Genomic DNA, 24,788 nt, shown 5'->3' with positions numbered 1-24,788 from the left:
ATCAACATTTGAGGCAATGATTTTGTGGTGCTATAAGTCGAGGATGAGTCCCATTGTAGCATCATTTAATGTTGAATGAGAGGACGAAGCCTCGTATCTGCTCTGCAGATTAATACTTAATAGAAACACTACAGAATGAAATTACTAGGTCAAATAAAGAAGCTGCCTAACATCAGTCATAAATCAGATTGCTGTGCACACTTAGCACGCTGCCCAGTCATCTTTGTAGCCAAATGAGACATGGCACCTGTCTACTCAAACTGCCAGCGGCAACTAACTGTAGCTCCTATGAGCTCTCCAGCCTGAATGTACAAAGATGCGAGAGTCTTTGTGTGTGATTCTGTATCTCTGCATATCTGTTAGTCCATGTGTCCCTGAATGTTTGTCTGTATGTCCATGGTGGCTCGATGCCTTTATGTCTGCGTCTGCATGTCCTTGGGTAGCGATGCACTTGTGTGAATGTATGAGTGCGAACATGTGCGGGCATGTGTGAGACTCTCGGTGCATGGCCAGCTGTGGGAGGCGGTGAGGCTGTGGGTCTGGGGCTGAGCTTGTGACACAGCCAGCCTGCTGGCAGATGTGACAGTGCCTGCGCCCTTGAGGGTGGAGTGTGGGCGTTGAAGAGGGGAGGAGGAGAGGGGAGGCAGAGAGAGAGAGAGAGAGAACGGACCTGGGACACGACAGGACCTCCGGGGGCCGCGGCGATTCCCGTCTGCGGAGGCTGCACTGGCTGGGAGGCGGCCTGGGCCGGGGCCTGGGGGGCCATAACCACGGGGGTCTGCTGTGGAGCCGTCACAGCCACGGCCGGAGCCACGGGGCCCTTCTGGAAGAGCAAGGAAGAGACAGAGAGATAAACAGGACGTGACGCCTCGCTCGCAGCAAGGCCACAGAGAACAGGAGGCAGGCGCCACAGCGCTCCTGTCACATCTGGTGTCCTGACTTCAGTGGACATCGCTAAACAGACAAGGAGGAGGAAGGGGAGGTGGTGACAAGCTAGAGGCTGGGAAAGACGGGAGGCCATCACAGCTCTTCTTCATAGGCACCTACCTGACACGAGAAAGCTCCTATCAAGACTCGTTACTGGTCGTGCCAAACATTAGCCACCTAGTGTCTGCTCTCTCGTGATGAAATGTGAGGGGATGAATGACTAGAAAATATCTCACATCCAGAACACAAATGTTGCTCAACAGATGAGGTGCCATCAGCGGTCTCTCACTCTAAAGCCCTCATCACCTCTCGGAAATCACTCCGGGCCTGTTCACACTTGGCAATAAAATACATCTTACGTGATGCAATCAGGAGCGGACAGTTCTAAATACAGGTGTGAACGCACCCAAAATGCATAGAGCACACATTAGGGTCTGATCACTCAAGCCACGTATGGATGGGGGCATGACCGCATGTATGTTCATATATGTGATGTAGTTTTTCGCACAGAAAGGGCTGCATAGCTCGGGCGTCTACTCTGAGCATAAATTCACAGCTTGCCAAATGTTTCCTGTTTTACAAATATCAAAGTATGAGCATGACTAATCTGGACTGCATCTCAACTGGATCTACCCACAGTTTGTGGAAGGAAACACTGAGCCTGATCAGAAACTCCCGAGCCTCAGTTGATCAGTAATATAAACTATAATATGTACCTAATATAGACAGAAAAACAGCCAAGTAAAGAGGGTTATCTCACTGGGCGGAGTGCAGGACAGGAGGAGGAAGAGGAAGAAGAGGAAGAGGAGGAGGTCTGGAGGGCAGGGCTGGAAGGAGTTGGAGAAGCGGCTGGTACCATCTTGGCCGGGGTCAAAGAACACGGCCGGGGGGTCTGAGAGGTCACAGGAGACTGCAGGAAAGAAAGAGAGCAACGCAGAGAGGAAGAAGAGAAGAAACAAAGGAGAGAGAAGAGATATAAAAGACAGTAGGTGAGGGAGGGGGGGACAGGGGACATAAAAGAATATAACAAGGCACCAAAACAGTGAAGGAGGAAGTGAATGAAGGGCAGAGCAAAGACCAGGACAGCGTCAGAGATAAAGGGCAAAAGAGGAGGAAAAGAGCGGCAGCGTGCCTTGCAGATGGATGAAGAAATGTCATGACAGAGTGGCAGCATGTTGGTGCTGCTGAAGACTGTAACAGTGAAGCGCTGTTGGTCAGGGAGCAATGGGTCATGGTTTCAAATGCACAACATGAGGTGGGGTTTTATTGTTATTACTGAAAGTGTACATAGCAAGGATCTGTGGAAGGGGAAAGATTAAAGGTTAAAGGCAGGTTTAACTCTATGAAAAACCTGATAATCCAGGCAGAGCAAACAGCACTATGTGACTCCTGTCGCTGTGACTGCTTCTTTTTTGGCTGAATGCTAAAGCTAACTAAGCTAAATAGTTGGACTGATAAAGTACAACTTTTTCAAAGCATGATTTGGAACGAAGGCCTGATTTATTTATATTCTCTAAATCACTGACTCATTGACAACTAATTCATGAAAACTGAAGGTTATAACAAAGTGTCAAGTTGTCTTAATTAGATGGCCTACGTTCAAGTTATGTAAGAATGAAGTCGCTGTTTCTCTGATCACTATTTTTCAGTGAGAAATTAGCTGAACTGGAATTTGTTTAAACAAAACTGCAAACACCATACTAATGTGGTGGCTGGAGTCTATCCCAGCTGTCATTGGGCGAGAGGCGGGGTACACCCTGATCACAACCTTTCACACCTACAGACAATTTAAGAGTCACCAATGAACCTAATGAGCATGTCTTTGCACTGTCTTTCGAATCCGAACCAGGATTCAAACCAGGAACCTTCTGGGTGTGAGGCGGCAGCGCTAACCACTGCACCGCCGGGCAGCGCTTTTTATGACTAATGCATCAGAAAAAAAGTCAAGAAACCAAACCACGCCTGTATGTCTTCCTGGTGCTGTCTGGGATACGAGACCTGATCAGGGCGTTACAGCAAGGTGAAGTATGCTAAGATACAGCCCATCAACAGTATTGATTATATATAAAGAACTTAAAAGAATGAAGTTATGGACTGATGAGTGAGTAGATAAATATCTATCAGACCAGTAATTAGGATCTGCGCGGTGAAAGTGTATCAATGTTTCGTTGACACTTGTTCAAGAATAGCTGCACACCTCACATAACAACAAACAGATAACAGAGAGATTAAAACTGACTTCAAGTGCAACATTTAGTTTACAGGTGTTGTTTCCAAGTCCTTGGAAAGATTTTGATTTGTATTGTTTTGCTGGGACTTGACTCTTGCACAAATTATTTAAAACTAAACATCATCTTGGAGGTTTAAGGGCTGACATTCAGCTTTAATTTGAGGATGCACACTCTCTGAACTGTGCCTGAACTGCAGAGCCTTTAATACATATGCTCCAAAAGTATTTAGACAATCAGTTCATCAAATGTTTGTAAAACAGTTAGTGTTAGATTTCATTGTTCATTCATGCACAAACTAAGAAAGATGTCGAGCATTGATTCTGGAGGAAAATATTTGCAATACATCAGGGCAATATATAGCCAATAAATAGCGTCATAGTCACAATATGGACATGTGCAATAAAGACAACGCAAAATACTGGTGCCGCTGGTTTAGCTCAGTCGGTAGAGCAGGCGTCCCATGTACAGAGGCTACAGTCCTCGACGCACTGATTACAGGCTCGACTCTCGGTCACTTGACGCATGTCATCCCCTACTCTCTATTACCCACACTTCCTGTCTCCTTTCAGCTGTTGTTTAAATAAAGGCAAAACGCCAAAAAATTATCTTAACAAAATGTAAAAAAATAAATACTGCCTAAAGTAAAGAAAAGTTTTATGTAAACGCGCCATGCATTCACATCAGTCGACCAATCGGATGAGGCCCCAGCTAGCTGTCAGCTACCCTCAGTTTGGTGTCCATTTGTTGGCTACTGCAAGATTATCTTGGACGAAGCAGAGAAGAGCAGGATAATTGTGGTTGATGAAGACCTTGTGGTGAGAAAGGTCCAGCAATTGTGAATATTTTTGGCTTCAGGAGAGACGACATATCACAGAAACAGGTTCTGTGTAAACCTGCCAAACAGCAGAAAGTCACAGGAAGTGCAAATATAAAAACATTATTGTTAAATGGTTTCATATAGGTGAATGCTGTAATTTGACACTGCTTTGTTTATTTGCATAATAATGGCACCAGCGCAAGTGGGATGGCTTGCCAAGGGCCGCAAAACTACAGTGATGCCCAGTGTCTCATCAAACACACACACACACACACACACACACACGTGGACAAATAAGCAGAGATCAATACACACTTCCTGTCTGCTTTCCTGTCCATCGGCCAAGACAACCCAAGAGGGCCTCTGCTCGACCTCTGGCACACAGCCATCCATTCACAATCAGACAAAAGCATTCACACACAGACAGTAGAGAGAACAGACACACATTAAAGCACATGATTAACTGCACTTGTCTTGCACCCCAAATGACAACAGACAAACAGACACACAGCAGTCCCAAGGACAGGGGGAAAGAGTGAGCATACAGAAGAAGAAAAGTAGGATAGGAGAGAGGAGGGGGGAGTTTCCCCTCCACTAAAAGTTTTGTAGGAAGCAAAAGAACGATGTACCGAAGAGTTTGGGGGAAGTGGGTGTATGAGGGATGAGGGAAGAGGGGATGGGGGGTGGCGGTGGGGGTAAAGGGGGGTTGGTAAGAGCCACGGGGTGCATCCCACCGCCAGCTATGCCTCTCTTCTGCTCACTCTCTCTGCCTCTCACACACACACAGACAGACACACGCGAACGCACTGAAGAACCAAAGCCTTGTTAGCTTTTTAAAATAATCAGGCAGTTGGATGATGAATGATTTAACAGGTATGGAAGGAAGGAAGCTCAGGATGCCTTCCGTTTCTCCCCTCGGGCTCATGGGAAGAGTGACAGGCCGACAGAGGGGTTGAGCTCTGGGAATAAACACCATTCCCTTTCATTTCTCGCTACTGCTTTTCCTGTCGGGAAGGCAACGCCGCGGCCCCGCTAATTTGTCATCAGTGTGACTGTGAGAGGCGATGACAATCTGTGAGTCTCTTTAGAGAGGGGTTCACAACAGGATGGATACAGGTTGGCTGGATATGAGGTCGTCTGTGAAGCCAGTGGGCTAGTTTTGTGGATTGGGAAAGGGTGACTGTTGAGAATGATGTACACCTGCCTTATGATGTATACTGAGGGTGGTATTTTCCTTTAATAAGAAGAACCACTTCATCTCAGTTATCAAACGTGCTATTCTCACTCTGACAGCTCAGTCTGAAATGGAGCAATACTGCCTGAGATCAGAAATCTACCCACCTTACAGCAGAGTGTAAGACTGCTGCTGTATGATGGGGAACACAATATGGCATACTAACACTAATTCAGTAGACACTGCAACAAATGAAGTGTGTTTGGTACTGAAGGCTGGACACTTATTTTCACATGTGATACTTTTAAAGCCTTCTTTACTTTTAGCATTAAATGAAACTATTAACAATACTCTTCTAATAGTAGATTTACTTGTTTATTTGCTTCATTCATGAGAGAACGCACAAGTGAAAACAGAGCAGAGAACATCAGGATTTAAAAGAGACAATGAAGTGCTGCCCTCTAGTGTCAGTCTTTTGTCCTCACAGTCAGTGATATGATGAATATGCCATAATACAACCAGGTGACTTTAACTTAAGTTTTTTATTATTACTTATAATTATAAAACGTGGATATTTCGTTTTCCTGAGCTGGAGTTAAATAAATGCTCACACTTGTTCTGAGTTTTGGTGCTCTGGTAGCTCTCACCTGGAACAGCAGGTGACCCATGTGCTGTACAAAGGCTTTGTTCTCACAGCAGCAGCCCCTCGTTCTACTTCAGGCCTCAGCCCTTTGCTGAATGTCTTCCCCTCTCTTCCCATATTTTTCCTATCTCTCTACAGCTTACAGTATCTACATAATCTCGAAGATTTTAATTTTTGTGTTCTTAAGCACCTCTCACTGCCGATGATCGGTAATTACGAGAGCAATTGAACCAGACGTCTGCAGCTGGCTCCCCTTGTCACAGTTCTAACTCCTCGCTTTCGTTTGTAGACTGTTTGCCTTCATCTGAGCATCGAATTAGCTTGTTTTTCTTTTGATTTTCACTTATTGTTGAAGTTGTATCTGTAGTCATCGTTCTTTTCTTTGTTTGTTCAGCCATAGTAGATTACTGTTTACTCGTAATGCTTACAGAAACCTGAAGAGCAGCCGCTTAGCTCCGCCTACCCTCTCTGGCAGACCAACCACTGCTGGGTGATGGACAACGCGTCACTAACTGGGCGCCGCTTGTGATTTTTTCCGCGAATGTCGCCACAGACACCCAGTCTGTAATAATAATATATAGTGCAAATGCAAAGGCTTTCATCAGTGGGCCATAGGCTCAATCACCATTGTGTTACCTCATTCGGTGATAGATAGAGACTTAACAGACATTTATTTAAATGAAAAAGTTTCAGATTATTACTTTAAAGCTCCTGTGAGGAGTTTTAAGCTGGTTATGAAATCTACTGAAATTATACTGTTGCCTTTATATGAGCGACAAAAGCCAACGCAACTATCAGCAACAACATTGATTATATTTTTATAGTTATTTTTAATGCCTATACCTACTGCTGTGGGGTAGGTGTCAAATAAGGGGATTAACATTGCGCTTCCAAATTAGCCAAGATTCATCGTGAAACATATGAATGTTAAAAGAAAGTAGAATGAGATTTTCTGTAAAAAATGCTTCTTATACATGTACAGGACAAAATCAGCAAAGAGATAAGAGGTACCACTTTGTCCACAGGGGTCGCCAGAATCAACACAACCCAAAAGTTCCTCACAGGAGCTTTAAGACAAAAATGTCCCGAAAATGTTCTTTGACAAAGGAACTTGTTCTGAGTTGTATCTGAGTTGCACTTAAAGAACAAAATGAAAAGTAAGATTCAATAGGACAGATGAGATGATCATGGGACAGTATTTAAAAACTCTTTTGAAAGAACATATGCTTCTTGGTTTTATCACATAGCCCTTTACCAATGAAATTAGAGCATCGACACAGGTTTTTCAGACCCGAGAAGACCCGCTTATAGATGCAGATTGTCTGTTTTCCCGACACCGTTGTTGGCGCCGACAAATTTGGAACGATGTTCAAGTGCTGCTGACGGAGACGGGTTGAATTTGTAGCTGAGATGACAAGGAGTCGCTGAAGTTACAGACGGAGCATAGCATCGCGCCGGAAAGGGGGCGGAGATTAGCGTGTCGACACAGGTTTTGTGTTCCCATCAATGCCAATCGGAGCCGAGGTGATAATTACCCGGGTCTACTGCAGAGTCGTTTGACCCGGGTCTGAAGGCGATTGTAACTTTTCCCACTAAGCAAAAAAGCTGGATGTTAGCGGGTGTTAGCGGGTTTTTTGACCAGTGGAAAAGGGCTACAGAGACAAATAGTGCAACAATACCAACATTTTCTCCCAGTTCACTGTTCACATCTTAAATCTTAACACATGTGAAACGTGAGTTTAGACACATTATGTTTTGGGAATTAAGGGTATATTGACAAAATCTCCTAAACTGATTTTTGAGCTAAAATGATCAGTTGATAGATCCATTAGTTAACTGACAGATGTTAATCTGAAGCCATTTTAACAGTGAATCAATGGTGAATGGTAAATTGAATTAAGATTGATTCAATCTAAGTCATTTGAGTTCTTTTCTGGTTTCCTTCATCTACTGGGCTATTAAACTAAACTTTATCTGAAAGAATAATTACTGTTTGGGTTTTAGCTGTTGGTGTATGCTGTTAAGCACTTTGGATCAACTGTGTTGTTTGTAAAGAGCTATATAAATAAAGTTGATTTGATTTGATTTGGTTGCACAAAAGAGCTGCTCGTTAAATTTGGTCATTAAATCATTTCAACGGGCAATTTTCCTTAACGTTTTACTTACCAAACAATAATCCATTTTATTAGGACAATGATAGATTGATAGATTAACTGGTAATAAAAAAGATTACTGTCTCATGAATCGCAGTGAATCAAACTACAAGACTGAATCCAAGTTTGCAAATAGGATTAAATATAATGTTTTTGAACCTAAATGAAGTTTTAATCAATTATTTTGTATGTAATAATAATAATAATATGTCGGTATGATGTTCTAAAGTCAGTGAAAAATAATAGTCAAGATGCTCTAATCAGAGAAGTCAGCTCTCCTGCTTGATTTACAGAGACGCTGTGATAAATCCAACCATCTATTAATCTCATTATTTAAGGCGATTAAGCTCTAAAGGTGCAGACCCAGCAGCACAAGCTCAAGTTTTCATATGAATGATGTATCCACAGGTGATAATAAGCAAATTCCAATTAATGATTCAGTGGCTGGTTAAATTTTGATGAGAGGACCCCATGGAGTCATTAAGGAGCCTTGAGACATTAATTCACCCATTAATCTCAGTTTAATCTATACGTAAGATAATCAAGAATATTCATTCAATATAATTACACAGTTTAACAAATTAATCACAGCTCAATTAGGGTCTGGAGCTTAGCTGTGCTCTTAATGAGGTGGTGCCCGGCCAGCATCGACTGTGTGTACCCACATAATTAGATCAAAGTGTCTTCAATTGAATCAGTCGGGCTGGTGGTGACAAAGGTCGCCGGTTGTGGCCAAACATTGATAGAAAGTCTGCAGAGCTCACCGGACTGAAGCATGCAGGGAATCTCCCAGTACAATGTCACACTTTCAGTCAAAGATGCTCTCATTCAGGAGGTCTGAGGATGTCAGACATTACACAAATAAAGTATGATTCTTGATTTTCTTTGATTTACTTGTTTTGCACTTTGGAAATCCCAGTTAGAAAATCCATCTTCTGTATTCAACTCAAACTTGAGCAATTATAAGCAAGAATCAGCCATTCTATAGTGCCAAATCCAGGTCGGAGGTCACTTCTAAGCTCTATCTTTCCCTGTTAGGTTTATAATGTGAAAACACCTGAAGTTGTTGCTGACGTTTTCTGTCGTTGCTCAGCACAAATACAAAATCTATTGTTCTTGTTGCACCAGAGATGTCAGCCAGCTGTTGGTCAGAAGATCTAAAGGCCTTTACAGCTTTGATCTGTCGTCTCTCTGTCAATTTCTTTTACATGTGTATTGGGCCATATTTCAGCACCAGGAGCTGTCCTCAGTCCTTAAGTATCTGTGTGATCACGCTTGCTTTATAGTTAGGTCAAGAATCTCAATTCCGTGACCGTTCTCTGGCTAACATGTTTTGATGATTGATTTGACGTCTATAAACGTTTTATAAAAAATGTTTTGCCCCCGGGTCCAAATCCAACCAAAGCGCCTAAAATCATGTATGAAGACACTTTTTCATATAAGCTGACCAAGAGGATTCCAATTCTGACATCAGTTTGACATTGTGCCCAGACCCAGAAATCCAAGATGGCCGCCACCCAGTTGAGTGAAAACAGTTTTTTCTCAAAAACTGACACTTTATAAAGTATATTACATTTTTTAAACTATATTTGATCATTTATTCTGGTAGATCAGTTTTTATATTAACTTTAACGTGATATATAATACACCAAGGTTTAAAAAAAATCCAAAGCACCACATGTAGAGAGTAGTGAATCATTCATCAAAACGTACCTGAGAAATCTGAAACAAAAAACTCACTACAGAAGAGGGACACTAAGACATTGGGAGTTTTCTCTATAAAGAAAATCCTGTAGTTTCAGGGATTTGATTTGTTAGACCAGAAAAGTGACATGTGCATTAGTGTCTCAAAAATACATTTCCTTTTGTTAATCTACAGAGTCTGAGCTGTCTCACTCTTTTTTTTTGATGAATCGTATTGGTGACAAAAAACATAAATGTCATCGTTTCTCTGTTTGTTGCGGCTACACTAGAATTTACTCATTAACGTACTTTTGATGTATTAAGCACAGTGGATATAGTGAATGATGCTATATTATTATATTATTATGATGCTACAATGTTACATATAGTCACTTTAGGTTGTTCATATAAGGCATGCACTCAACACGCAAGAGAGCTACAGCATATACATGTGAAATATAATTGCTATTTTTGAGCTTCCCCTCTGGCCCTTCTGTGACACAGGCCTCATTCACAATTGTTCACAACAGGCATCAAAGGAGTTACAGATGTTTCAGATGGCAGCCTTTTCCTTCTTTTTAATTCTTTGCTGTCAATTTTAATGAGTCTCTAATAGTTATCTCAATGAAAACAGAAAAACAAGAACCTTTGTCTTATTTATACACACTCACTGCAAGGTAATGTTTCACAAATAAAGCCCATTGTGTGTGACATTAATTTGGACACACAAAATAGATGATTCAGATCTTTTTTTTTCAATTATTGGAGGGAAAAAAATATTAAACACATTATTCGGTGTGTCTTAATACATGTCAGAAGCACTCTGTATTCCATGGTACATACTACACAGCTTCTTAACCTCTCTCCCTTCTCCTTCTTCTTGTCTAGAAGTAAAGAAACATCATGGTGCACTAACACTGTGTGCTGTGGTCATTCTACTGTAAGTGTGTAAGTGGCAGCTACTTTGCGGGTTCTGTAGCTAGACTCTCACCTGTGGAGTTGTGACTCTGAAGGATGCTCCTGTGGTCGGGGTGGCAGGTCGGGGGGAGATGTTGTTCTGGGCCTGAGCCTGAGCTTGAGCTTGAGCCAAAGCCTGCTGAGGAACCATCACCAGCTGGCCCAGCTCGGTGCGTACCAACACCATCCCTGAAGAAACACAGGGAACATATTAAAGGAGACGCGACAACATCACAGTCACTGGATAGTATTTGACCCAGCTACGAGCTAAATGCAGATATATAATGGGTGTGAGTGGCAGATTTGGGAAGTCTTCTGGCTACAAACACATAGAAACAAGCATACACACTCTTTTCTGACACATTCCTGTTCTTTTAGAAGATTCATTTACTCTCCCTCTCTTTCAAAAGTATTTCTTTTCATCTCATTTTCATATTATGCTTGACGCTTTGGCAATACGCTGCAACTGACATCCATGCCAGTAAATCATACTGAATTGGAGATGTTCGCATTCAAAAACTGCCAAAATAAGAACGTAGTTAAATAGTCAATAAAAACAACTATAATTAGCAAGAGTAAATGTTTATGCAGCCAATTAAAATGTCATTACTAAATGGTTAATCTGAGTTTTTAAGGTCAAAGCCACTTCAACACCAAGAAGAGACTGAAAATGACTACATGGACATACACAGTACCTATTAATAAAATTGTTGGTATATCAAGTGCACTGGATGAATGATCATTAAAAGTTGAATGATACAATAGGACGTGGGAAAACAGTTGTTCCTCATTGCCTGGACGCTGTCTGTTAAAGTTGCAGAACAGGATCAGAGGTCTGACTGAAAAGTTGAGGCTGACTCTAGTTTTAAATCAGTGCATGAAAAATATTGCACAGCAGTTCACCAACCATCAACTGGACTTTGTTTTGTGCTATATTACCTGCATGAAGTGAACCTTAACAAGTTTAAAACAGGCCTAATCATGGGTAAAACAGACTAAATATAAAGAAATGAGGCATCAAACATACATGGAACTAAGACTCTGCTTACAATACTACTTCCCAAAGTTAACAATCCAAAACATACAAGTCTGATACACTAATGACTGATGTTTAGGCGTTTAGTTAGTTAGCAGTATATGACCAGAATACTATTGGCCTCATACCTTCTGCTGAGAGTAGGACCTTTGCAGAGGTTTGCTCCTGACATTATGGTGCATGTTGCACTTCTGGGTCTTGTGGGGATTGTTCTTTTTTTAGCGGGAACAACTACTTTACTTATTCTACTTAATTTGGGCTACAATATATGTTTACATTTTAGGTATTTGATTGGCTTTGTAAAACAGTAAATTACAGTTCCCCCAAAAAACTATCCACAATGTTTTCTTTTAAAAAGACACTTTAAAGTTGCACCATAAAAACACCTGAGTCGCCCAGAAACATGTCTCCGTGCATCCCCAGCCTTACAGTAAGCACAGAGCTGATTCAGTGTAAATGGCAACAGGTCTCCACTAATGAAGTTGCCTTTTCTTGGTCAGCAGTTGTGTTATTTTAAAAATAAAAGCCACTTAAAAAGTTAAAGACAATGTGTTTTAAGCATATGCAACTGTTTAAAATTGTTCACACTTCTGTCTTAAATCCTCTAATAGAGTTCTGCACACTTTGGGTGAACTTTTTTGAAGTGTTGATGTTCGTAGACAGACTCAAAAATGCACTTGACTACATATTATGTACTTGGCAAATTAAATCCTTGTTATAATAATTATTTAAATGCTATTAGGACAAAATAATTGTTTGCAACTTTGGTCTGGGGAGTAGCTGTTATTCACTAAACCCTGTTCTAACCCTGAAGAAAAACATAGAAATGCCTGATTATGGATGTGGCATTTTGTTAACAGTATATTGTGTGTGCATACATTGGTGGTTCACATGTCTGCATGATTTCATTGTAAAGAGACCTGTCCTCTTCTGACAGTGAATTTAATAAATCAAGTGTCACAGCAGGGCCACATTACAAAGTTTTTCTTTTGGGCAAAACATTACACGTTTGATCTCTTATAGAGACTAGACTCAGACATCAGTTACATTTAAATGACTAAATCGTACAGACACATTTTATTTCACACAGTTGTAATGTAAAGTTCAAGATTGTTTTCACAGTTGTGGCATTAAAGATGTGCTATGGTGATGTTAAGGATGCTTGGTGTAAATGTTATAATTTGCATGCCTCAGTTGGCGCATCATAACACTGCTGTGTGAAGTGTCTGACTCCCAATGGGGCCATCCATGCTGAAACTCACATTACAGCTACTGTGATTAAAAGCATTAATCAACAGGCATATTTTCCCTCAGTAACAGCAACCAAACAATATGCACAACCTCCTCATATTGAGGACAGTCAAGAGGAATCTGTACCATACATGATACCATACACCTCAGGTAAGGTTATTTTAACACAGGTGAACCAGCACCGTCTTGCTTCTCCCCTCTGCTTCCTGCAAACCTTACCCGGTGGGATGGTAAACCCAGGGGGCAGCTGAATGGTCGTCTGCTGTTGAGGTGGTCTGACAATCAGCTGGGGGGCTACAATCCTTTGAGGTGCTGTAAGTCCAGGACGGGGTTGGGACTGTGCGGAGGTGGCTACAGCAGGTGTTGGGGAGGGGGCTGTGGGTCTGACCATGCTGACAGTGGTGGTCACTGATGTAGTTTGAGTAGCTCCACACACAGAAGTTGTTGCCACCCCTGTAGTAACACATGAAGCAGCTGCGGCAGAGCTCACAGGCTGAGTTACTGTTGTGGTTGTTGTTGCTGCTGCTGTAGTTGTTGGTGTGACAACAGAAGGTGTAGTAGATACAGTGTTTATTACAGAATTGACAGGCTGGCTTGACATTACAATTTTGGACTGACAATCCTCTGTTTTGGAAGCCCCTGTGTCCGTGAGGGTTTTGCTGTGGATGTCCTGTGAAGCTGAAGAGGTGGTGGATGCTATTCGCGCGCCCTGCTGAACCAAGGCCGACACACTGGTCCCGTTTCCGTTCTGGGCAATGCTCGCCACGATGTGACTGGGGAGTCTATGCAATGCAATGGTGGGAGTCCCCCGGTCGAGTGCAATCGCGGACTGACCTACAGGGAGGCTGGCGTTTGATACGGTGAACGTGGAAGTGTTGATAGAGGATGTGACAGGTCGAGTAGAGTCGGGTGTAGTTGTATCCACAGAGGTAACGGTTTCTACCACCGCTGTGCTGCTGTTCCTCCTCGTCGTTACAGCGGCTCCGTTCAAACTCTTTATCCGAGCAGAAGCGCTCCTCCGCGGCGTGGTAATGCGTTTTCTCGATGGGTTAGTTTCCGTCGACGTCTCACCTGTGCCCGGGGAACCCTTACAGCCCCGGCTGGATGTGGTGCTGATGCTGCCTGGCGTGGCTGCCAAAGTTGACACACCAGATGCAGTCAGTGTTGTGATGGATGCTCCATGTGATTGAGAGCCGCTGCTAGTGGCGTTCACAGCAGCAGCTGAAGCGGTGTTTGGCTCGCTAAAAGAAGGGGTACAGCCCAGAGGTGGAGACGTGACAGTTTTATCCGGGCTAACGTCTTTAGAGTTGATCTCCTGGCGCATCTCAGGTTTATTCCGCCGTCCTTGTTGTTGTTGTTCTAGTGTTGTGGTGCCCACTGGAGCTGGTAGCGTTTTTCCTAAGTGATGGTTAGCGGGGGCCACTGAGCCAGCGCCTCCGTTTTCGTCTGTTTTACCTGCTGGGTTGCTTTGACCAGCAAGCTGTGACTCCAACGAGCCCACCAGGTCGCTCACCGCTTTTTCATCCACCTCCGAAAAGAGCATATCTTCCAGGGGGTCGGAGGCGCCCGCCATCTCTGATCACAGATAGCTCTTGTATTTTTTTTTTTTATTTTTTTTTTTACAGTGCGCCTGCGTGTTACTAGGCATTGTGGGAATGAATCTTACGTCATTAGATGAGGGAGGAGGGGGGTCTCCTCGTCGTATTTGTATTATTTCCCTTCTACACTAGTTATTATAGTTTTTACATTTTCATTTGTTTTTATTTGTATTTAGTCTTTCATTTTGGTTTTTGATTTCAGTTTAGTTTTTCTTAGTTTTACGTGTTTAAGTAGTTTTAGTTTTATTTTCAGGGATTGACTAGTTTTAGTTTAGTTTTTATTTAGTTTTCGTGTTAGTTTTCGTTTTTCAGGTATTAAGAGGAAAGCCTTGATTTAAAGAAGCTGAAAATGGTAGGAGGAAAGAATGCATGACATCAAATATGATTTTCATTAGTCCTTTTGATTAGGCCTGTGTCTCTGGAGAAGTCAAGCAGAGCAGGACAAAGTGGTAGCAACCACAGTGTGAATCGAGGGGAAAACAAAAACTAAGCTGATTTTACCTGCAATTCTATTTAGTTTTAGTTCGTGTTGCATTGTTCATTGTAGTTTTTATAAATTTTTAGTTTTTTTTTGGGAAATTGTAGTTTATATTTTTATTTCAGTTAATGAAATTATTTTTTCACTGCTAGTTTTAGTCTTAGTTTTTGATAACTATAATAGCCCTGTTCTATACATAAAATAGAAAATTAAAATTGCTGTAATAGTCTGGGTACTATGTAGTAACATAACGGTCAAAACTAGGATATGTGGCACACGAGACATAGTTTCTATGTGTCTACATTTCAGGATTTACAAAGAAAGTATTTTAGAAATTATTATTTTATGTGTGGAAAAATTAATAATGCGCTATATTTAATTCTATATTTAGCTGGCAATGCGGGGGCAGGGTGGAGAGAGGCCAGCCTGTGGAATATCGCGATATAATAGACTGGCTAAATCTCCACGTTCTTAAGCACAGAGTAATTGGCTGTTAATTTATCTCTCCAAGAAAAAATTGAAAAAGTGAAAAAAATATACATGTGAACTTTTGATATTACTGGATTGAAAACACTTTCGCCAACCACACTTTCACGTTAATGAGAAAGGAAAGCAGTGTGGGGAAGAGGAGGCAACTTTAGAGGAATAATGCTGCATTCAATACAACTGGGAACTCGAGGACTTCCCAATAGAAATGGATGGGTGGGTGGGGAATTCCCGACTTCCGAACTGTGAAGTCTGGAACGCAGCAATTCTTCCGACCTCCGACTAGGAAAAAAATGTTATGCAACGCCATTCAAAGTCGGAGTTCCTGCTTGTGAACTCGGAGCAGATTCGTCTATCTACCCCGACTTCTTCATCATCGGAAGTCGGAAATTTCTACTGGGAAGTTTACGAGTTCCCAGCTGTCCTGAATGCAGCATAAGACACAGCCTTTCTCCCAGCATCCTTTGCGGCGAGCGAAGGAAAATGTAAACGGCCATGTCGTGTTAGAGATCAGTTTTGAAAGCAGCGACTCACGGCGTATCTTACTTATTCATATGACGAAGCCTTAAAACTACAGCTCTGAAAGTAATATATCTACCCTCTCGTTTGAGAGAAAACAGATTCCGTGGAATTAAGTGCGTTATTAGAATAAAAGGGCAAACATGAGCGGAGGAGGGACGCCGTACATCGGTAGCAAAATTAGCTTAATCTCAAAGGCCGAGATTCGCTATGAAGGAATTTTGTACACCATTGACACTGAAAACTCGACAGTAGCTCTTGCTAAAGGTAAGTTAAGTAACCACAAGCTGGACAACAGTTCTCAGACAGGGTTGTAGAATAGCTTACAGAAGTTGTAAGTAATGGGACAGCTGAAATTGATTGCATGCTAGTTAGCCATGCTAGTTAGCCATGTTAGCAAACTACTTGCTAAGTGGTGCAGTAGTTACACTTTGCGTCCTTTGTTTACCTTGTGTTTGGGCTAACGTTGAATAAGTGACCCATATCGCTGAGTAGTTGGTGGCCTACAGTTTATTATTGGAAAGCAAATCCGTTGTTATAATCTAATCTAATCTATGTTATTTAAGTTTCAATTACGCTTTAAGGCTAAGTTTTTTTTAACTTTATTTAAATTTGACATCCTACAACATCAACAAAAACTGATATACAATAACATGAATGGCATTGCATATAAATCAATAAGAAGTCATATAACATGACAACATTTAAAACTTTAAGGCTTTAAAAATAAAGTAAAATAAACAAAGTGTGGGGAATAAATAATAATAAAAAAATAGAGTCCTAGGTGTTTTCATCAAGTGTACAGTCTTCTACCAGATTTAAGAGTTAAGGTTTAAGGCTAAATTACATCAAGTCCTTTTTATGCACTTTTGTTGAGTGAACTCGGATAACGAACTCAACCATGTGTACGCCTACAGCCATAAAAACATGACCCATGGCTTAGATGCATGTCCTTTAAACGTCTGGTCAGTAAAAAAAACTGATTAACATTAAACTGATTAACTGTAGAACTTCCAGTTATTTGTGTTGAATCATGAACATTTTTTTAATTGAAATATAAATAATTTTAACAATATGCCTTTGCTACCCAGAGTTAGGATTCACTCCCAAGCACAGTTTTACTCATATCAATTAAAAAACTAATAGTGTACAGAAATCTGAGTTATCTTGTGTATTTCCTCAACAGTTCGCTCTTTTGGCACTGAAGACCGGCCCACTGACAGGCCTATTCCACCTCGGGATGAAGTGTTTGAGTACATCATATTCAGAGGAAGTGATATAAAAGACTTAACAGTATGTGAGCCACCCAAAGCCACTAGCAGCCTGCCTCAGGACCCTGCCATAGTTCAGGTAAGTTGACTTGTATGCATTCTTGTACTACAAAATGCCTACTTCATATTTTTTCTCAAAAAGTTATAGGAATGCTTTTTTGTGCATTTTGCATGCTGTCTTGTCGTCACAGCTTACTGGCACGCCTGTGCTTAACATACAACGACAACTTAAACTATCTACTGTTAATAGGCATATTCTTTCACCCCTGATCTTTCCTTTTATATGTTCATTATAAATCAAACATTAAAAGCTCTGCAAATTTGTACAGGTCAGGTAACACTCACAAACTTATTACTGCAATTACCTTTGTAAATATAGTGTGATTGTAACTTGTCACAGCAGGAAAGGCACAGGTGTATCTAATAACTTTTAATCATAGCTCATTCAAGTCTACGAGTGAGTCAGCATGTTGAGTACACCTATGCTGTTCTTTATTTTGACAAGTAGAAATATTTGGCATGGAAAAAGGTGTATTTCAGTGATTTTCCCAGGAACACACATTTAATGCACAGGGAATTTAAAGCAACTCACAGTTTAGCTCATCAATTGCCTTTAAAGCAAATGTAAATATAATATACCACAAAAAATGCATTTGTAACTGACAGTGATGGCTTTAAGCAGTTATATTCACTTCAATTGCACATATGTGACTAGTGGATCAAGATTTTCTCCATGTCAGTGAACTGCAATTAATAAATATATAAGAATGGTTTATAACTCCAGGTAAACCATGTGAATTTGTGACAGTTGGTTTTAGTTATTTTTCACTAATTCACTGTGCGTTTGTTTTTTTACAGTCATCAATTGGAACCACCAATGCTGCACCACCACCATCATTCCCGTCGGCTGGGTCCTATGCTCCTCCATACAGCAGGGCCCCTGTCCCACCATACAGCCAGTTTGGTGCGACACCACTTGCAGCTCAGCAGTTTGGATCTGCTGGAGCCGGAGGTAAGAAGTAGTTCTTACTCAATTGTATTATCTCACAATGTGATGTTAATACATATGTTGAATTTGTAGCTTAACACTTCCACATTTGTTTGGGAACTAATAACCGTTGTACATTAATGTGAAGGTTAAAAGACAGTATTTTGGCTGGTAACCTTTGCTGTTCCAGGGAGCATTTTTCAGACCTTAAGCATGTGTCAGGTTTTTTTTTTTCAAATGAAAATCATATAGTTTGATTCACACTTTGCTTTTCCTGCAGGGCGCACCAGTCCCAAGCTAGACGCTCTAAAAAAAGGTCCCTCCCTGGAGCAGACCGTGCAGGCTCCTCCATCAGCTGCAACTGCACCACCTGCACCTGTAGGCCAGAGGAGTCAGGCCGGGGCCGTGGCTACCAGACCCATCAGCGCCTCCGCTGGCAGCCAGAAGCCCCCAGACCTCCTGGAGCAGAGAAAAGGTAACGATGTCTGCCTGGCTTTTAGCGGTTCATTACCTAAAGATAAACTACTGTGTACTCGTATATTTACTGCTTTGTGTGAGCCATGCTGCTCTAATGTTAAATGGTGTGTTTTGCTGTTCAGCTCCTGAGGTTCAGAAGGTGTCACAGCCAGATAGTGAACATGGTGCTGTTGAAAACAGGGATCCCAACAAGCATCAAGCTGCTGGTAAGCATTTGTTCAGTATTTGTATGATCCATTAACACACTTAATATCGGCCACCTGGTTGTTTTCTTAGCTGTTAGTTGTGGTAATATTTACATGTTATAGACAAAAGTTTTATTGTGATTAAGTCTGTTGTTTCCCCCTCAGAATGTTTTTACATGGTATAGTTTATATCAGGGACGAAAAAAATACATAATTTGCACAGTGATGTTTTTGTGTGTGTGTGTCTTTGCTGTAAACCATTGCCTTGTATGTGGGGTTATGTTAACTTGCTGAATTTGATATCTATTATACTTGGATAATGAATGAAAAGTGTAGGAACTGCAGCACTTTCAAGCTCAGTTGAATATTAACATCCTCAATTAAAGTTGGCAGTTGGTCCTTAAAATCCTGTGTGCCCTGGTACAAAGCTAGCGCATCACTAACCTAGTTATTTAGACTGCAAAGTTCAATGTTGCATGTTGCCGCATTACTGGATTGAATTTTTAAATTTTTGTTGCCCCCCAGCTGCTGCTCAATCTATGCGCCGTGGCCGTGGAAGAGGAAACCGCAGCCGAGGCAAAATGAATGTGCGCAGGGATGGCCCCATGAAGTTTGAAGAAGACTTTGACTTTGAGACCGCCAACGCCCTGTTCCACAAAGACGAGATTGACAAAGAGCTCCAGAACAAGCTCAAACTGAAAGGTAAAGCTTCAATACACTCGAGTTTTAAAGAGCAACAGCAAGACAGAACTTTAAATAAAAACGTCTTTGTTTTGCCTTTATATCAGTTTGGATTGTTTTCTCAGGATGATAGGACACTGACGGGTTCAAGTTAGAAAACAAGCACCTGCATTTATTTTTTAGCCGTGCAGGAAGTGTTGCATCAGTTCCATCAGCCTTATGTTCAATCACATGCACATAAGTGAGTCAGTTTGTATGCGAGTAAATCTTAACTTAATATGCTAATCTTAATATGACAGGTGACATTTTTAAGGGGAAAACTGTTTATCCTATCACCAGTGGATCCCAAATATAAACCCAAATTAATCTTCAATGCACTCTGACTATTTAATTGCCATTAACCAAACTGCAACACAAATCCCAGCATTATTTTTTCGGTTATTGCTTCGCAATTATAGTCCGCTTGCAAACTGACTTTATGGTACTTAATGTATTAAAACATTTCCTTTGATGTGACTGCAGATGACAAGACTGAAAAGGCACTGAATGGAGGAGGAGAAGAAGCTGCTGACTCTGAACATCCAGCACCAGAGGGGACCAACGAGGAGGACGAGGCTGGGACAAACTCATGTTACTATGACAAGTCCAAGTCTTTCTTTGATAACCTGTCCTGTGATGATCTAAGGTACTTTAATCATATCTACTGCTCAAATTGTTGTATAATTGTGAACGTATGGGGGGTAACCTAATTCAAACTGCTTATAGCTTAAAAAACGCACATTTCAGTCACATTAATAAAAGAACAACGTATTATTTTAAGGCTCATTAGACTTGAGGCAGCATTTTACAACTCAGGGTAGTCATTGTGGCACCAGTCATGATCGCATGATTTGACACTATGTGCTCGTCTACCCTGACATGTGTTTGCATGTGCGTTTTGAACACAGACGATGTAAGACTGAGCTGCAACAAGTTGAGTCAGGATACATATTTGCAAGACTACCTCGTGTACCTCGTGTTGCCTCTGTGGAGAGTGTCAATTAAAAAAATCAGAGGGCTTAGATTTCCACAGTGTTGTTGTCAGTGTGTGTGAAATATTCTCAACATATAACTCAACATATCACTTACATAAGCCTCAATACAATTAAGATCCTTTACATAAGCCTTAAATGCATTGATTTAAACATGAATTGTGCTTAATTTACACACTGAAAGACTTTTGTTTGTATCTCTTTCAGTAAAGGGGGCGATAGAGGATTCTCAAGGTGAGTCACATTTTCTTTTTGGATTTTTTTGGGGCTTATTTCACTGTTTAATTTTTGATAATACAATAGGTGGATGGATAGATAGATAGATGGACTTTATTAATCCCAAACTGGGAAATTGTGGCATTACAGTAGCAGGTTATCAAAGCGACTACAGCACAGGAAATAAAAAAATACACAGTAAAAGTACAGCTAACACTAGAAGAAAGGAATATATACATCCAGGAATTCTAACAGCAATAGTAAATAATAACCTCAACTATACTATTCTAAAATATAAACTAACATATAACTGAATATAAACCTATCCAAAAAGTAAACTTAAGTAAATCTAAATATAAAACATATCTTAAATGTAAACAAACATTAAAGAAAGGTAGAGGTGTTAATGTACCATACAGTTGTAAATGTGCAGATACAGTGATTCAAAGTGTTTGTGTATCATTACAGTTTACAGAGATGTAAATGTGCAAATACACTGCACGATTCATCTCGAACATTTAGCACCACTTCAAAGTTTAGCAGTAAAATGAATCATGCAAATTATAGCAGGAGCATAACAAAGTGCAATATACCCATCACAAGCTCCGTAACATTCAGTTTACAAAGTGTCTTAGCATTATTGGTTGTGAGACGACCAAGAAGCAAACCTCATTTTAACTAAACGCACACTTTGCTGGTAAATGTTTTATGCACAAACCAGCAGCACAGCTTTTGAACTGAAACATCAGGGGTCTCCAGCCCTGCTCCTGGAGAGCTACCTTCCTGCATGCTTTAGGTTTTCCGTACTCACACACCTGATTTGAATGATCTGCTCGTTATCAACCAACTGAAGTGTCTAAGGGGATTGATAACGAGCAAAACATTCAACACAGGTGTTGGAGAAACCTAACACATGCAGGAAGGTAGCTCCCCAGGAGCGGAGTGAGACCCCCGGTTTAAATTAAGAGCCAAAATTCTCACGTTTGCCTGTAGTGGCTCCTCTTCGTGTCATCATAATATTTCTTTGTAAGGTATGTTACCCAAACAATGGACTCTAATGTATGTTTGTGTGTAACAGGGAGCGAAGATCGACCTGGGCAGAAGAGAGACGGATGAACTCTGAGACATTCGGCATCCCTCTGAGGCACAATCGAGGAAGAGGAGGTTACCGTGGCCGAGGCTTCATGGGGCCCAGAGGAGGCCGAGGGCGACCGATGAGCAGAGGCTCCTTCGGGCCACCCCGGGGTCCTCCACCTGGTTTCAGAGGCGGATTCAGAGGGGGCAGAGGAGGCCGGGATTTCTCTGATTTTGAATACAGGGTACGTCTATCAGCTTTATTTGCTCACATGTTGCAAAAAAGTACTGTTTTTTATGTCTGTTCTGAACTGGTGTTTTTATTGTTCTTTTTCCCCAGAAGGAGAACAAGGTGGCTGCGTAGTTCTGCAGCGATGGCTCCACAAAGAAACGTAGCCCCTCATCATGAAATAGTTCCCGTTGAAGAAGTTCTTTGGTCTCATCATTTGACAGACAGAATGAAGTCATCCTCTCCGTCACCAGCACCAGGGTCGGCTGCTTTACACCAGAGGGTGAGAGTGCAGCTCCCTGCCCTCCACCCTCACAAACAGGCTTTTTTTTTTTGTTGTTGTTTTTTTGCCCCACTCGCGTGTAAATACATTGCCTGGAGTCATTCTGCATTTTTGCATCAATCACATTGATTTCTTACTGAAGGCGTCTTTGATATTGAAAGCGGAGTGCAGAAATCCCACTGATGCTGTGAGTGGATCACAGTCCATGTGATCGATAGCTTTATTTCTTATCTTCATTCAGTTTATCTTATTATGTCAGCACCAAAATCCACTGCATCGCTGGTTGTGTCATAGTTCTCTGTACTCTGACGTACTTAGTTTGGTTGCCATGTGTTCAGTATTTTTCACTTAGTTTGCAGGTTATTTTTTTGACGTTCATTATTTCCCAGTGTAGTAGCGAGAGTAAAGCCAGCTGAAAGAAACAATCTTAAGTGAATATCGTTATGAATGAATGTATATCTAGCTCATCTTCTACTTGGTGCCCCCCCAGCATATTGTGGCTTACCAGACAGTTTTAGTTTAGAGTTTTTAGAAATGTGCATTCAGTATTTAGAGATCATCCTGTGACCCCGCCCCAACCTCCCACATCAGATGAATTCTGTTCCTGCTTTCCGTCTGTAGCTGAACTTCTGATCCGTGTGTGGGGTTTACAGCATTAGCTTTAGCAGTATTTGTTGACTGTAGATTTTGTTGACCGGATCTGTTATGTAAAAGAGCTTTTCCATTTATTTGTGTCCGAGAATGAGAAACATCCATCGCTGTTATTGCCCTTAACAAGTCGAGCCCTGCAGATTATATGACCTCAAACAAGTAAGATTTGGACAACGCATGTTATTTGCTTTTTTGCCAAAAAGGAATTCTTAATCATTCGGTTGATCGAAAAATAATAATAATCCCCAAAAACACAGGTTTTGTCATCTTAGTACTCAGCTTTGCGTCCTACATTTCTTTGTCCGAAACGTACTGAGCCGTCTGTTAAAGCATTCTGTTATCAGCATCCTCTGAGCTGTCTTATCGTTGTCTCATCTGCATTGTTGTTTTCACTGCAGAGCCGCGTACTTGCAGTGTAGTAATGATTGTTTACTGAAAATGGGAATTCTTGTAAATGGATGGAACGATGTCTAAACGTATGTTCAGTACACATGGCAGAAGTTTTGCTAGATATCAGCCCGCTGGCTTGTTTGTAGCTCCTCTTGTTGCATTGTTGTCAATGTGATTGTTCTCTGGAGTGAATTCATTCTTTTTTTACTGACTTGTGAACAAAGGGACAAGAACTGGATGTGATGCCAGCGTGTTCGAGGGAGGGGGAATATTTCTTTGTCTATTTGGCTCCGATTTGTTAGTACTTTAGTAACTCCAGAGTACTTCTGCCTTCAGAGCGGTGTTAATTTTTTACAGCTCTCCCTTTAACTTAAAAGTTACAAAGTATTGATAGCACTACAAGGTGAAAGTAGATTCTCTCAGAAGCTGTGGTTGTCCCAGCTGGAAATGTGCTGTTTAACTGGATATTGCACAGAGTGCTGATCACTGCATGATAGCCGTAGGAACCATCACTTTATGTGGGCTTTGGCAATAACCAGCGGTACTGAATTTGAGACAAAACTTATTACTGAACTATTAAGAACTGATGTGTTTTTCATATGTTTGTTACTCCTTCCAGTCACTGGAATTAAGTAAAACAGGAATTTTTTTCTTGAGAATATCAGCAAAATTGAGTTTTTACGTAAAAAATAAAGAGTTGTACAATATCTGTGTGTTTCGTTTTTTAATTCACATGTTCCTCAATTATCACAGAACTGTATACTTGCAACATATATATCTCTTAATCTTGAGTCTTCCTCTCAAGTTATAATCTTGTTTTAGCGTGTTTAGTATTTTCTGGTTTTATATTTGGACATGACAACAGAAACGGAACACAATTCGGCAGTCCTTCAAATGGGGGAACAAAAGTACTAAGTAATTAATATGGAAAAAAATCTTCACTCAAGACTACACTTATTAAAAAAAATACCAAAATGGTATCGACATAACATAATGCATGGTTGTGTATATATATATATATCAATGCTTTCTTATTTGTACTACATACTTATTTCCAATTGAATACAATTCAACATCGGGGTATGTGCCAGACTTTAAACGGTGCCTCATGTAGTCAAATCTTAATCATTTAATTGTGTCGAGACTTGAAATGTTTTTCAGTTCAATTCAATATTATACATACTCTGTTTTGTACTGATTCTCCACCTACAGGATGCAGGTTTTGTTCAGAAATCCTTTTATAGCTAAATACGTTTTGACATATAAAAAAACCACAGGTGTAATTAATAACATCAAAAATGGATGAGCTCCATTTGAGCTTGACTTAGTACGCCTATACAAATTGAAACAAAGTTATTG

At 41.0% G+C, this 24,788-nt stretch overlaps 2 protein-coding genes across 2 annotated transcripts in view; one reads left to right on the top strand and one right to left on the bottom strand.

Moving 5' to 3' along the window:
- Window positions 1-14,458, bottom strand: part of LOC138592258 (transcription initiation factor TFIID subunit 4-like) — a 95,648-nt gene extending 81,190 nt beyond the window's left edge. The window contains exons 1-4 of the mRNA XM_069662991.1: window positions 13,092-14,458; window positions 10,620-10,774; window positions 1,688-1,837; window positions 671-823 (exon numbers count right to left, since the gene is read on the bottom strand). Of these exons, the coding sequence (XP_069519092.1) occupies window positions 671-823; window positions 1,688-1,837; window positions 10,620-10,774; window positions 13,092-14,445 (1,812 nt within the window). The 5' untranslated portion in view covers window positions 14,446-14,458. The remainder of the gene's footprint in view (window positions 1-670; window positions 824-1,687; window positions 1,838-10,619; window positions 10,775-13,091) is intronic.
- A 1,460-nt stretch (window positions 14,459-15,918) lies between these two features.
- On the top strand, window positions 15,919-24,130 carry lsm14ab (LSM14A mRNA processing body assembly factor b). Its single transcript, XM_069661801.1, has 10 exons — window positions 15,919-16,220; window positions 17,140-17,303; window positions 18,083-18,236; window positions 18,493-18,687; window positions 18,812-18,895; window positions 19,400-19,576; window positions 20,078-20,240; window positions 20,794-20,820; window positions 21,881-22,121; window positions 22,217-24,130. Exons 1-10 carry the CDS (start codon window positions 16,097-16,099, stop codon window positions 22,238-22,240), a joined length of 1,353 nt encoding a protein of 450 aa, XP_069517902.1. The 5' UTR covers window positions 15,919-16,096; the 3' UTR covers window positions 22,241-24,130.
- The last annotated feature ends 658 nt before the right edge of the window (window positions 24,131-24,788 follow it).

This window comes from Semicossyphus pulcher, unplaced genomic scaffold, assembly GCF_022749685.1.
Source record: "Semicossyphus pulcher isolate SPU_LCO1_2020_fin unplaced genomic scaffold, fSemPul1.0.p SCAF_1, whole genome shotgun sequence".
NCBI classification, from domain to species: domain Eukaryota; kingdom Metazoa; phylum Chordata; class Actinopteri; order Labriformes; family Labridae; genus Semicossyphus; species Semicossyphus pulcher.
This window is presented reverse-complemented; position numbering and strand designations above follow the sequence as displayed.